Source organism: Nothoprocta perdicaria, unplaced genomic scaffold, assembly GCF_003342845.1.
Source record: "Nothoprocta perdicaria isolate Ctin4 unplaced genomic scaffold, notPer1 scaffold_349, whole genome shotgun sequence".
In the NCBI taxonomy this organism is placed as follows: Eukaryota; Metazoa; Chordata; class Aves; order Tinamiformes; family Tinamidae; genus Nothoprocta; species Nothoprocta perdicaria.
This window is the reverse complement of record NW_020455587.1, coordinates 269,898-283,291: the sequence shown is the minus strand read 5'-3', so window position 1 is coordinate 283,291 and position 13,394 is coordinate 269,898. Positions and strand designations below refer to the sequence as shown.

At 42.6% G+C, this 13,394-nt stretch overlaps 1 protein-coding gene across 1 annotated transcript in view; it reads left to right on the top strand.

Moving 5' to 3' along the window:
* Positions 1 to 5,612: 5,612 nt before the first annotated feature.
* The window catches only part of THEMIS (thymocyte selection associated), an 80,394-nt gene continuing 72,612 nt past the window's right edge, over positions 5,613 to 13,394 (top strand). Inside the window, exon 1 of the mRNA XM_026044060.1 lies at positions 5,613 to 5,703. Coding sequence (XP_025899845.1) covers positions 5,613 to 5,703 — 91 coding nt within the window. The remainder of the gene's footprint in view (positions 5,704 to 13,394) is intronic.

Genomic DNA, 13,394 nt, shown 5'->3' with positions numbered 1-13,394 from the left:
ATATAAAGCCCAAGGGTTAACCATTCTTGTTCTTAAAAATGGCTCAAATTTAAGTTTCAGGTTTTAACTTCTGCAGGATCTTGTTTTATTGAGGAAGTAAGTCCACCTCTCTATACAGAGAGAAAGAGTATGGGAAGCATGCGCACTGCACTCCATTACCATGTTGCAGCTCTGCATTGGGACAGGGCCTTTAGCTGACTCAGGTCCTGTTCACTGTCAGTGYCCTGTTTGGCACTTCCAGCATATGTCATGGTAGAGGTTACACTGTTCTGTGTATGACAGGGGTGGATGATGAACAAGCCATATACTGAGATCATCAGTTTATGTAACACAAGCCATTGCAAACACCTTGCTGTCAGATGAGTCCATTCCTTCTTGTATGGGCTATGTAAAACCTCTGTGGAACTGCCAGAGTCAGTGCTGCCTGAGAGAGGAACCTCCCAGGCACTGCTTCATGCTGGCTTCCTCTCAGAAGCATCCTCCCTGTAATACTGCTCAGCCCTACTTAGCTATTGAGAGAGTCAACTCATGTAAATGATGATGACACTACAGCTGATCTCCAGCTATAGGAATGGATAACCTATCCTTTTTTCTTTATCTGAACTGCTCTTGATGATGTTTTACAGTGCTATATTTAGTTTCGACCTAAATGCCCCAAGTGTCCACTTGTCTCTTGGGAAATTATTTCACAGCTCAATGCACTTGTGTCAAGGAGAATTCCCTACAGTTTAGTCTGACTTTATCTTTAACGACAAGTGGAGTTTCCACTTTACGCTGGGTAAAAAAAAAGCACACACACACACATACTGAACTTCCTGCAGTAGTTCAATTTGATTCAAGTGGTAACATAACTGTTCAATATAAATCTCAGTCATATCTGCTTCCCAAGTCTTTGCTATTCCCAGTTACCCTGAAGCATCTAGCTCTTTGGAATTATTGTTCTGCCATCTCAAATATCAAACACATTTCCCTTGTTATAAACACAAGAGAAACACAGCTCAATAAATTGGGCATATCTTCCTGCCGACTTACATTCCCAGGAGATCCTTGATGCCTGGTTTCATATTTACAGGACCATTTGGAAGATTCCCTTCAACCAGCTGATTATGTTAAGAATAGGCTGGGCTTAAAAAACAAACCTTCACAGATTTGGTATTGATTTTATTTAAAACTTCAAACATTATTTTGGCTCCATGAAAAAGGGTAAGTAAASAGTATTCTGGATAAACATTCTTGGGAATATTTTTTTCAAATTCTTCCAAGTTAGCAAACCACTACTCTGCAGGTTTATTCCTCTACAGCTGGTTTGCATCTATCCCTTAGGGCATGACTCAGACAAGAGTGTGTGTGGGGTGCTGCCATATAGACTTGGTTCCTGTCCATGAACATGTTCCTGCTGTGCCCACAGCTGCATGGGCACTGCTGAGCATTGACAGGTTTCAGTGCGAGGCTCAACCTTCACCATAATGTTGGCTGGAGGGGTTGGAGTGACCAAAGAAAATGTTGCTTCCCAGTGCTTGCAGGACCCAGGGGATGGGGAGGAGCCCATAAACTTTGATTATGTAGAGGATAGTAAGTGGGAAAAGGACTTGTGGGAAGAAGAGGGTTGTGGCCTCTGTAAAGAACAGAGGCCATATGGAGAACAGGCTCAGAATTTGCCTCTCAGTCCCATCTCCAGCCTACAGCTGTTTTACTCATTTTGACTTCATCTTCAGCATTGAAACTGCAATTAAGTGAAAGGAATTTTTCCAAGATCCCTCTGTGATAATCTCTGATAAAATAACTCAAAAAAGTGATCTCTTTTTACCAGCAGTTCATGATGATGATGTGGCAATCTTCCACTTCAGAATGAATGATGGTTTGGAAATGGCAAATGATTTTTCTCTCTGCACTTTGCATTGCACAGCAAACATGGAAAAAGTTCCTGCAGAGCACTGGGGAGAACAGATCAGTGTTTCTCATTTACCACTCTAGGTGCTAACAGTGATTAGGAATTTTCTGGTAACTCACGAAAAGTGGATGAAAATATTGATCTGGATTGCAATTTTGGAAGACTGTATATATATGTGTGTGTATATATATATACACACATTTTTATATGTATGTTTTCTCATAGAAATCAGGGKTTTTTTTTAGGATCCGTGGTGAAGAGCTGGTCTCCACACACTGGGAGGAGCCCTGAGGAGCAATGGCAGGTAGAGGAACCTGATCACACTCAGRCCCATATCATGGCCCCCAAATGCTCCTCTTTGCGCCCGGTGGTGTTGARGGCATATAAAGTCCATCCCCAGCTGGGGGGCTCCAAACCCCCTTGGAAGGAAGGCCCCAGCTGCCCCCCAGGGCATCCCAGAGGCACCCAGCCCCAGGCTGGGGGCAGCCACCACAATGGAGAGGCTTTTCAGAACTGTCTGGACAAGGCTATCCCCATGGGAACAGCCCTTAGCACAGGGTGTGGGAGAGCAATATAGGTGCCAGGTATATTATAGGATTCTTGGGCGGGGTGGAAATAGAGAAATGGGTCAAGATTGGTCAGGAGGATCTAGAGTGGGAAAGCAGAGAGCTGAGAGAAGAAAAGGGACTGATGGAGTGTCACAAGGGCTGGTGGGTGTCCATGCCCGGCCATGGCTGTACCTGATCCCCACCTGCTGCCCTGAGTCTTCATTGCAGCCTTGTCTGGTTTTTTTCCTGGGCGAAGAGTGTGCCTCTGTGTGTGTGTGTGTGTGTGTGTGTGTGTGTGACTCCAGTGTCCGCAACCAGCAGCTGCTGCACTGTGGCCTCAGGGCCACACACAGCATCTGGGGACACTGGGTCACTTCTTACAACATGGATGGAGTGTCCAGGGACAGCTACTGTAAGAATCCACCCTGTGTTTTTATATATAAACAAACAAATGTATCTTTTCCTACTAATATATCTTCCTCCTGACCAACCAGAGAGGGAGATAGGACAAAGATGTTGGTGCTGGGACTAAAAATTGAGGTTTTTTACTCTGTGACCATTTTGTGCCTACATGTGTATGCTGCATATGTGTGTGCTTTATGTGTGTGCTTCCTGGGAATACAGTCCAACTGCTGGATGGACCTTTGGGCACAGAGTTGTGTCAGCCTCACCTCCAATGCATGGACAGATTTCGCAGCCCTAACAGGTTTTGTTTTCAGTTCTCTTTTATGAAATGCCATACCTCTCTATTCACTTGATTTGCTGGGATCAAGTGATATTAAAACTAGTTGTTAATTTTTACATCTATTTGCAGTCCAGGATAAATTATTTTTGTGGTGTTTTTCCTGGTGGTCTTATTGAGTCACAGTGCCAAACACAAGTGAATTTAGGGCAATTAAAAAGTGACCGTAAGATATCTTTTTCCATAGATAAAAAACATGTGGACAGGCAAAAACCATCTCCTGATAATAACAAAATATTTGACTATCTCAGCAGGGACAAGGATGTCAAGAGACTGAATTTGTTTCATCAGAGCTACTCAATTTTTAATCATACAGAACTGTCCAACCTAAAAAGCTGAAACTGGTCATGCATGCCCATGATCTGCACCCTATAAGAATAACTCTGCAGTGTGGCTCTTCTGATTAACACATTACCACTGAATGTGTGCAGTTTCCTCTGCTGTCTTCCACATAAATTACATTTCCTTAATTTTAGGTGTGTGTTGTTGTGAAGGGGGAAGGAGAGTCCTTTTATGTTAAAATAGTCCTTGAGTAACTGACTCTGTGTATTCTCTAGCTTGGCTTTTACTACAGGCTGTCATGCCTAAACCCAAAGTCCTGTCACTCATCTTGCCTGYAGCACTTGTAAAGCTAGCAGCTGGCAGTAGCTCTGCACCTGCAGTCTCCCTGCTTATAACCCCCTTTCACACTATCAAGACCAACATTTTCTAAGACCAAGAAAGAAATTCTTCCCATTGCCATATTTGCACCTTAGAAGCACAGAATTGCAGAATGGTAGACGGTGGAAGTGAAGTATAGAGATCATCTAGTCCCAACCTCCCCTACTCAAGCAGGGACCCCTAGAGCATGTTGCACCCAGGTAGGTCTTGAATATCTCCAAAGAAGGATAACAATATAATATTACACATAATGAATATGATGTGGAGGTGGGTGCGGAAATGACATGGCGGAGTCATCATAATGGGAATGAAATGGTGAGTAGGGAGGGTCAGGTAGAGGGTTGGGTGGAGGGGAAGGGATGGGATGTTAGAGGACTGGATAGAGAGGAGGGCCAAGGGCGGGTAGGCAGAGTAGGGGGTGGAAGGTAGGGGTTAGGGTGGCAGGTGGGGATAATTTAGAGCAGAGGGAAGGGTGGAAGGCAGCAGGTGGGGATAATTTAGAGCAGAGGGAAGGGTGGAAGGCAGCAGGTGGGTAAAGGGGAACCTCAGTATCTGCTGTGTTTTATCTTTGAATACAGGAATAAGCTTATAATCTCACCTGTAAATTATTACATAAAGATGTACCACAGCTAAATAAGCTGTTCTGGAAACAGAATAATAAATTCTGGAAAATAAGGCATTGGTTGTTATGCTTTTTATGGTGACAAAATGACAACCAGCTTCCTACTTTACCTGGCACCTTTAGGAGAGAGGAAAGAAGTAGTAGGAAATACGAAATCACATCATTTTTCTTTTGTTGTTGTGGTTAACTGATTCTGCTATTTGTTTGCTGCTCAGTCTTGTTCTTCTGAGGAGTCCTGCTGAGATAACAGCACTTGATAACTTTGATAATAGTGGAGTTGGGGACAAATCTGGGAGTTTGCCTTCAACACAGTCTGGGTTTCACAAAGTACTGAGCAGTAGCCTCCTAAAATTAACTCCTTATCTCATCATCTCAAATTTGAGCCCTCCTTCCCCCAACCAAATCACATTAGAAAATCTTACTATTTTGCATAACTGCATTCTGTTTCAATGCCCGTTTACATGACAAAGTAATTTGTATTCCATTTTTGTGTCTTAAATCTAGCTACAATCTATGGCAGCAAAAAGCATCAGAACAAAGTGGTTTCATTTTGTCTTTTCAGAGGGTGTTTGTGGTTTTGAAGAGAACACAYAATAAACTATTTTTCTGTCTTTCCACCCCCACCAAAAACCAAACAAAGAAAAGCCAAATGCAATAGTTTTTCCTGCTTTAGGCAGGGTTGATATAGTCAATATCTCCTTTTCATGAGGTCAGTATTTCCAGGTGGCGAATCAATAACTACCCTCAATGAGATAGAGTTTTGAAATGAATCCTCCTGCCCTCTCAGAAGTTCAGTCTCCATGGGAACTCCAGCACTTCCTGGAGCCATGTGTGGTACCTGCACAGGTAATGTGGTACTTGCACTGGCATRGGCAGCAGACACTAATGGTGGCAGCAGGTGCTGGCTCTTCTTATCTCGCTAGCTAGGTGTCTTTTTTTCCCACCTAAACCTCCAGCTCTCAGGATGAGGAAGTGGCCACCAAAGTGAAAAACCAGAAGTACCTCCCTTCTGCTCCTTACCCCTCCCCTCGGCCGCGGAGCCTGATGGCTCTCCCAGATGCAGCATGTGTGAAGCTGCAAGCATTGCTACCTTGAAAGGTTCCTCCTGGTCTTTAAGTGTCAAACCCATATGCTGCCTTGCTGCAGACCATGGCATCTACGTTGGAGAAGTTTATTCATTCTTTGGATCCCAGAGCCCTTCCAAGGGTCCTCCAAATCCAGTCAGGAATCTATTTCCAAGGTGAGTTTTGGTTGCTTGTTGGCAAGGCTTTGACATTAGGGCCATCTTAAGACAGGGATGAGGGTGACGCAGAGGGACGGTCCTGCTGATCTGGTGTCCCAGCATCTTCCCACCAGCTGGAAAACTCTTTTGAAGAAAGAAATGCAGTGATCAGTGGCTTTGGAGGTGTCTTTTCTATGGAGTAGACCTTGTCTTCTCATAAGTAGAGAGGAGAGCAGGCTTGCCTGTAACTGCAGACAGTCCTCATTGTATCCTGGAAAGAGTCCTTGAATGAGTCATGAACCAGCTTTACGCTTGCACGGAGCTGTCAGTCTAGCAATCTACCATCATCTCACAGAGATTAATTGATTAAACCTAGCATTGGTCTTCTGCGATTGGCAAGGAACAATTCTCTGCCTCAGAAATAGAGAAGCTGAGAGGCTGGAATATGACTTGAGGGACAAAAAGAAAAAGCATTTCCATGGATTTAAAAGGATGCTTCTCAGGTGCAAAAATGTGAAGGGATGTGTATTAGCCAGACACAAGCATCATAGGGACAATATTTTGCTGGATTTGCCTGTCTGTCTCCATGAGATTGTTTTAAGCCATTTTTTATTGTTGAATTCTGCTTACATATAAAGCACAATGAGAGGATAGGAAAGAAGTTTGCACTGGAGGGAAAAATTGTTCAGGGCATGGGTTCCATCAAATGACAGTAAAAATGCCATGTGGTGTTCAATTAAGTCCATATATCAATCTAGAAAACAAACAAAAAAAAAGTTATTTGCTCTCTTCTGCAGCTCAGTGGCTTGCAGAGAGGGTAGGCAGAGCCTCACACAAATAAAGTCCCTAGAGGGAGTATGCAGTGAAAAGTTGCATGTTACAAATTCCTACCAGAGACTAGATAAAACAGAGGGGGCTTTATGAAATGAGAGGGAGCTATATCTTCTTCAGSATCCATAGTATCTGCCTTTATGCTAATCTAAAATTCTCACACTTCTCTGTAGTAGAAGGAGACGGTATATGGCCACCATTAGTTGTGACCATGGAAAATGTGAGCTGCAACCTCTGAGCTTACCTGTGGTTGGGGTGGGTGGATTCTTTCCCTTCAGCACCCACAAAAAGAGTTCCCCTTGGGAGGGAAGGGAAAAAGACAATGACARGAAATCTAGGCTGCTATCATACAATAGTGTGTTGTCCATTTTCTGCCCACTGCTTGTCCTAGCCACTTTAAAAAGCGCCCAGGACTTATGAATCTTGCTGATGTACAAAATGGCATTCTGGGAAACAAACCAGACCAAAATTATCACAGACTTCTGAAAATATGATTTTCTGCCCATTCCTCATTTTGAAATGTGGCTTGCTCGTATTTTTCATTTTTAAAAGTGCCAAGAACTTGATTTTGACATAAAATAAATTAAAATCTTGATAAGAAGATTACTCCAAAAGTGAGGAAGAATAGAATTTATTTCACCAAAATGCGAGAAGAAAACTTCCTGGAGCTGGAGTAGCACCACATTTGTCTCTTTCCACACACGCATGCAATATAAGTTGTGTATGGATATACACATGAAAACAAAATGCCTTCAGAAATTCATGTTAGCCCAGCTTTTAGCAGGTTGCATATCCAGGGTCACTTCAGTTTGTATCCTGCTGCTAATGGGCAATGAAGCTTTGTCTTGGGAGTGGGAGCATTGCAATATGTACTTCAGTTTACTGCGTGGGCACATGTTGCAGTGGAGATCAAGAACGCAGGTGAGGCACCAGCGAAGGATATGGCGCATTGTGTGACAGCCTCTTCTCATTTCCTCTGTGAGAAAAGGGCTATTGCTGAGAGCTGCCTGTTGTAAAAGTGCCCTGCAGCCTTTGAAGGGGTTGTAGTGTGCCATGCGGACCCAGAAATGTTTGCACTGAAAGCTAGGCCCCTTGTGGAGCTCTGTTGATTCTTAAATCTTTGACAGCACCAACTCTTTTGCCCTCTGCTCCAGAGGTTTCTGCTCTATTTTACTTTCACACTTTTCAAACAGCAAGCTACATGCAATGTTAAAATGTCTCTGGATATTTCTTGCTTGTACTGTGAGCAAGTCACTGATAGGGAAGAGCTCCTTGGCTCCCTCCTCTAACAAAAGGCACATCGTTAGGTACTTAGAGTGATGTTCACTAATAGACAAGTGCTGTTTCCGCTCTCCTCCTCTTTGCTATAGTGCAAGTTTGAGTTGCTCTCTGCCTGAAACGTTTGCAGGATCTAGGGCTACAACTTGGGCCTTTCTCTCGCTCCCCATGGGCTGTCAGGCTGAGGAGGATCTGTTCTGGGCGCTTTGCCTCCCTTCACTCCTTCCAGCAGGAGCGAACACAGCGTTCTGTGATTGCGTTATGATTTATGTTGCCTATCTTGAAGGGAGTGTAGCACTTCGGAGAGAGTGAGAAGTAACTCCTGTTATATTGCTAAGTGGGAGAGYGCACCACTTTGTACAGGTTGAATTTCCATTAGGACAACCTTCCTTTAGTCCTTCCTTCAACAGTTTTTTTGGTTTTTTTTTCTCACCTTAACAACCTTTTGGATTTCTCTTATCACAGTCCATATACCAGCAATGACATGGGGGATAATGGCAGGTCTATTGACAGGGAACGTGGGTTTATTGCTGTGATTGTAGGGATCAAATCAGAGCATTTGTGCACTGATTTCTTTAGCTGCCAGCCTGCTATGGAGTCAGTCTGGATAGCTGATTCCTGTTTGAATTATCTGTTTTATGCAGCTGGATTTCAGAGGATTCTTAGTAGAACATGCAGATAGCAAGGGAAGAATGATATTTTTATGGTATTACAGTGCTGAGTTTGATCAATCACAGGCAAGGAATAAGCTTCTAAGGGTAAAAATGTAAAATAATGAGAACCTTCACATAGGGATTTTTACGTGTGTTTTCCTCTCCACACCCCAGTAAAATCATGGAGTCTCTTAATGTCAGATTGATTGGCTACATAGTGGCAAATGGAATAAACAAATAACTTCTAAATCAATAGAGCTGTCAAATCAAAGCTGTAGCAACAAACCGATGAAGATTGTGGTCTTCTTACTGTATCTATCTTACTGTAGTCTTATGAGGCACAATGATGTGATGAACCTTCCTTTAATCAGTCTGGAAGCAACATTTTGTTTAAACTGCTTTTAGTTCTAAATGTTTCTGCAAATATATGACTTGCAAATTAGTCTCCCTGCTCTTGAGAGAATTTCATTAGCTCTTGAAGCACAAGGAGAGCATAATGCCATGGAACTTCATAAGGATCGTTGCATTTTTTTCTCTGTAGGGATGTCCATTAGAAGCTGCCCAGTTAGGCTCCACGCTGAGAGTGGGGATTTGCTTGCCCTGGTGGAAAATAAGTTGGAAATGTGTGCTGTTTTGCATCCATTCCACCAATAATTTCTCTGTTGGCCTATACAAACTTATGTTTCTGCTATTGTCAAAAAGGTTATGATACATTTAACTGTAGCTGCCAAATRAAAGCATTAGACTAGACTATATAGACCCTGTTTCATTTCAAAGTATTTTATACTAGAGAGGCTAAGGGTGATTGAACTGGTGATAAAGTCTGAGATCTAGCCACCTCTCTGAGGAACAGTCCTTTCCTGTGTTCATGGCTTGAAACACAAGGCCTGCTTTCCTTGAGATGATAGCAGCTGTGAAATCACAGCATTTTTCATGCTGTGCCTGAGCTTTGAGGTGAAGTGCTACCCAGTTTGCCTCAGGTTCMATAGCCAAGGTCTGAGGAGCATGGGTACGTCCCATGTTCACAGACCCATTTGCTCCACTAGCATGCGGCCACATAGGCAGAGCTCCAGCCTRGAGTCACTGTCTACAACTGTTTGTGACTTGATGCACAAGACTGAAAGCAAAAATAGCAGTTGCCTTACATGCCTTATCTCTTTAAAATGAACATGTTGGGGCTTTACAGTAATAGCCTTGAGTCCTTTTAAAGAATTTTTCTTTCATCACATCACACTCTGAGGGTCAAAGAGAAGTGGAGAAATTGGCTTTRTCCCCTGTTGGGAAGCAGGAGGACGAGTGAAAGGAAAGGGTGGTTCTGCCAAGCCCAGGGATGTCACTCCAGGCAGTTGTTTCAGGCTGTGCATTTCACCTTTTTTTTGTCACAACATTCATTGATGCAGAAGCTGGGTAGCTGGATCACTGAAGGAAACAGAAAGCCTGATTATAAAATGAAAGCAAGTTTGCCAGATACAAATGTCTTGGTAATCAGCACTGATTAGAGAGGAACTACGGTACAGGCTGAAGTACAAGACAACTTAATAGTTCATTAAAATATGTTATTAGAAAATTAAACTCCTCAAACTCCATTGGAAACTGATTTGATTGATTGAATGCCTTTCTTTGAATAATTTAGTAAATATTGATGCTTAGTGAGCTGAGTACTATATCGCCACTGTTTTTTGCCGATAGCGTGCAAGTTCGGGCTTTCATCTTATGTTGCAAAAATTACGTCTGTTTTAATACTGATATATTTATTCTATGGGTAATTGAATTTAATATTCTGCAGGCTTAATTTAACCAGTGGTAGGATAGTAAAAAGTGCCAAACTTTAATTGTGAAAAATGTGCAGCTGATCAAGGCAACTACTCTGTTGGTGTTTCTGTCACTGGCCATATCCTCTGTGTGAGACCTTGCCACTTTCGCTCTGCCTAGCTATAGATCCCACATTGCCTTGTTTTATTCCCCAGAAGTGAGATGTACACATCAATGATGGGATTAGGACCCCAAGAACTGGGATTTGCCGCAGTACAAAGTAGCTCCTCGGTGCAGTTGAGCTGTTCAAAAGCAGCRTGTGTGTTGTGCAAGCCCCAGTGCCAGAATGGCTCCTCTTTACCGCTGACCTGTGAGTCTGGTCAGGAAGCTTTATGCAGTCCACTTTTTTTAGGGGCAGAAGGACTTTTTAAGCTGGCAAGCACCAGCACTGGAGATTGGGAGTTCAGTGAAGAAGCAGGCTGTAAAAGTAGTGCTGCTCTCTGGGTTCCCTCTCTGAGGGACCTGGAAAGAACCAGTTCTCTCCGTGCTGGGAGAAAAGGGGTGGGAAAAGATAACAGCAGATTCACACATACATCCACAGTTAATGTCCTCTGAGCTGCATCCTTACAGAGCTAGAGTTAGAGATGCTTGACACTGCCTAGAGTTAAAGGTGCTCRGTATTGCCTGGTGCAGATGCTGTCTCTGGCTGGTAGTTGGGTACACTGACAGCTGCACATAGAGGCAATGCTAAACAAAGCACTTGGGGATGCTCTGTCTCTTTGACGAATGCAAATAATTCCATTTARAACCTCTCTTAGGTGAACTGTAAAGCACATGAACATGCTTGGGCTCATGGTTCCTCTTGGTTTTCCTTCACTCGCTGCAAATGCCTGCCTGCCTGCTGTCTCCACAGTTTCAGTTTCACCCTTTCTGCATCCGATACTGGGAAACAGCACCTTTCCAGAATGAGCTTCTTTGAGCCTTTCCAGGCAGGGATGATTCAGCTGGCCATCAGCAACGCCCTGGAACCAATTACGAAAAGTCCTGTTAATCCTATAGCAGCAGCTAGGCAAACTAAATAAAAGAAGAAGATGTTTATGTCAAGCCTCAGCTGCTCAAGTTCTAATTTAGACAAGAAATCACACACAAYGCTAGCAGTTAGGAAATTATTATACCTTTTTTTACCAATTTCAAGGCAATCTAGAGGGAACAAATCCCACTTTCTCTAGCAGTGTGAAGAGCCGGTGAGTCAATGAAAAAGAGAAATTTCTGAAGTCTGACTTAAATAAGCAAGATGCCTCTTCTTGGCTATCAAAGRTGCTTTTTTCTTTAAAAAATATAATTTAAACATGAGCTAAAGCAAGAATGGCATTTAATAGCTTTGATGAAGACAATTAGGACTGTATATTTTAGAGATGGAAGATCAGTACAAAAAACCTCTGCCTTTACTGGAGGAGTATCATCTGAGTGAAAGTCAGAAAGATAATTGTACATGAAAAAAGTAGGAACTTGAGGTACAGTGTTTGCACTTGCTAATTTGACCCATTTTTTACAGATACAGAAGCTAAATTTGTCTGTGAAAATGAACTTTCTTTTTTTTTTAATGAACATTATTACATCCCTTCCTCTTGATTCAGCAGAGCAAGATTCCAAGGTGCAGCGAGAGTAACAGATTGTGTGACTTCTCTTCAGTGGTTGGTAGTCAGAGCATGCTAGTAAATTTTATCTCTATGAAAATGTGCTGCTGAAACTCTCCTGTACTTGCTCAAGCTGCTTCTAGAGYATGTTTTATTCCGAAAAAGAAGGAAAGTGCCTTTTAGTGAATGCAATATGAGAACAAAATCTGGCTTTTATGGATCAAATATTGCTCATTTTATTCACACCACTGTCCTCAGTGGGATGACTCATCCATATACAGTGGGAAAATGTGACCCTCTGCAGCTGGTACTCRGGGGGGAGCTCTTTTGAGTTTCTCCTTGGGGGCATTTTCTTTCAGCAACATTCAGCTCAAGGCCTTTCTGCAGATGGTGTAGGGCATGGGTGGAACAGACAAATTGCCTGGCATGTTTCATGAAGCAGATATTGGCCTGCCTTGATTTGTTGAAGCTGCCCTTAATGTTCTGGTTCACTGTAGTGGAGAGCACTCCCCTGCTTCTTCTTGCACGTGGACCTGAAGGTAAGAGGTCCTGCAGAATGGGGTCTGCAGGAGCCCTCTTTACAGGAGCCCTGTAAATGTGCGTCCTTTAAAAATGCTGATGACTCTCACAAACCCAGAAACAGCAAGCTCTTTGGAGGGAAGGAGGCATACATAGAAAGTTAGAGAGGAGGGAAGATCCTGGCATAAATATCTCAYGATGTGTTGGTCCACAACCACTTTGCCAAATTACAAGGCTTTTGTGCTTTTATTTTGTTTTCCCAAATGACTGGTGATCTATGCATGAGAAAAAATTATTCTCTGCTAGCTGTTTCTCATCAGCTCCATTGCACTGATGTTGATGGGTCAATGGGTCTGTCATCTCTCGGAGGAGGATGATGCTTAAGTATGTTTCCAAACTGTAAAGTGCTCTGTGCTCTAGTCGATGCTACTTAATGTAAGCAGCTTTCTTAATGCGAGTACAACAAAGCACACTTTTGCAGTTAAACATATAGTTAAATGCCATGAATAAACATACCTTAAGTAATTAGTGCTGCAAAGAAAATAAGTAAGACTAAAAAAATCATGGACAGTTAAAACAGCAGTGGTTAATGCTGCTCAAAAGCAGCTTTCAGCATTCTCCTCATTACTGCAGTAATTCCAGCTTGTGAGTGTAGAACCAACAAAAGGTCAAAGATGTTGCATTTGGAGCTGTGGTTTCACTTGCTCTTTCCATTATAGTGAGTGTTGCATGAACAATAGCTGCACTGCCACACACAGAGCATGAGCCCTCTGAATAGATGAGAATCATAAAAAAGAAAAAAGCCATAAACGCATCAGGAAAGAAATAAATCAGAAATCACAGAAGGGTTTCTCTTTTTTTTTTTAAATTCCATTATGATTGAAATTGCTTAAAGTATTTGACATTTAAAGTTTGACTTTATATGGCAAAAGATAAATCTTCAGCCTTTATTTTTGATGGTTTTGTGCTGGCAAAAATCGGAACCTCTGCAGCCAATTAGATATGAGCAAGGTGAGATGCTCTTTGAACAGCTGTTCAA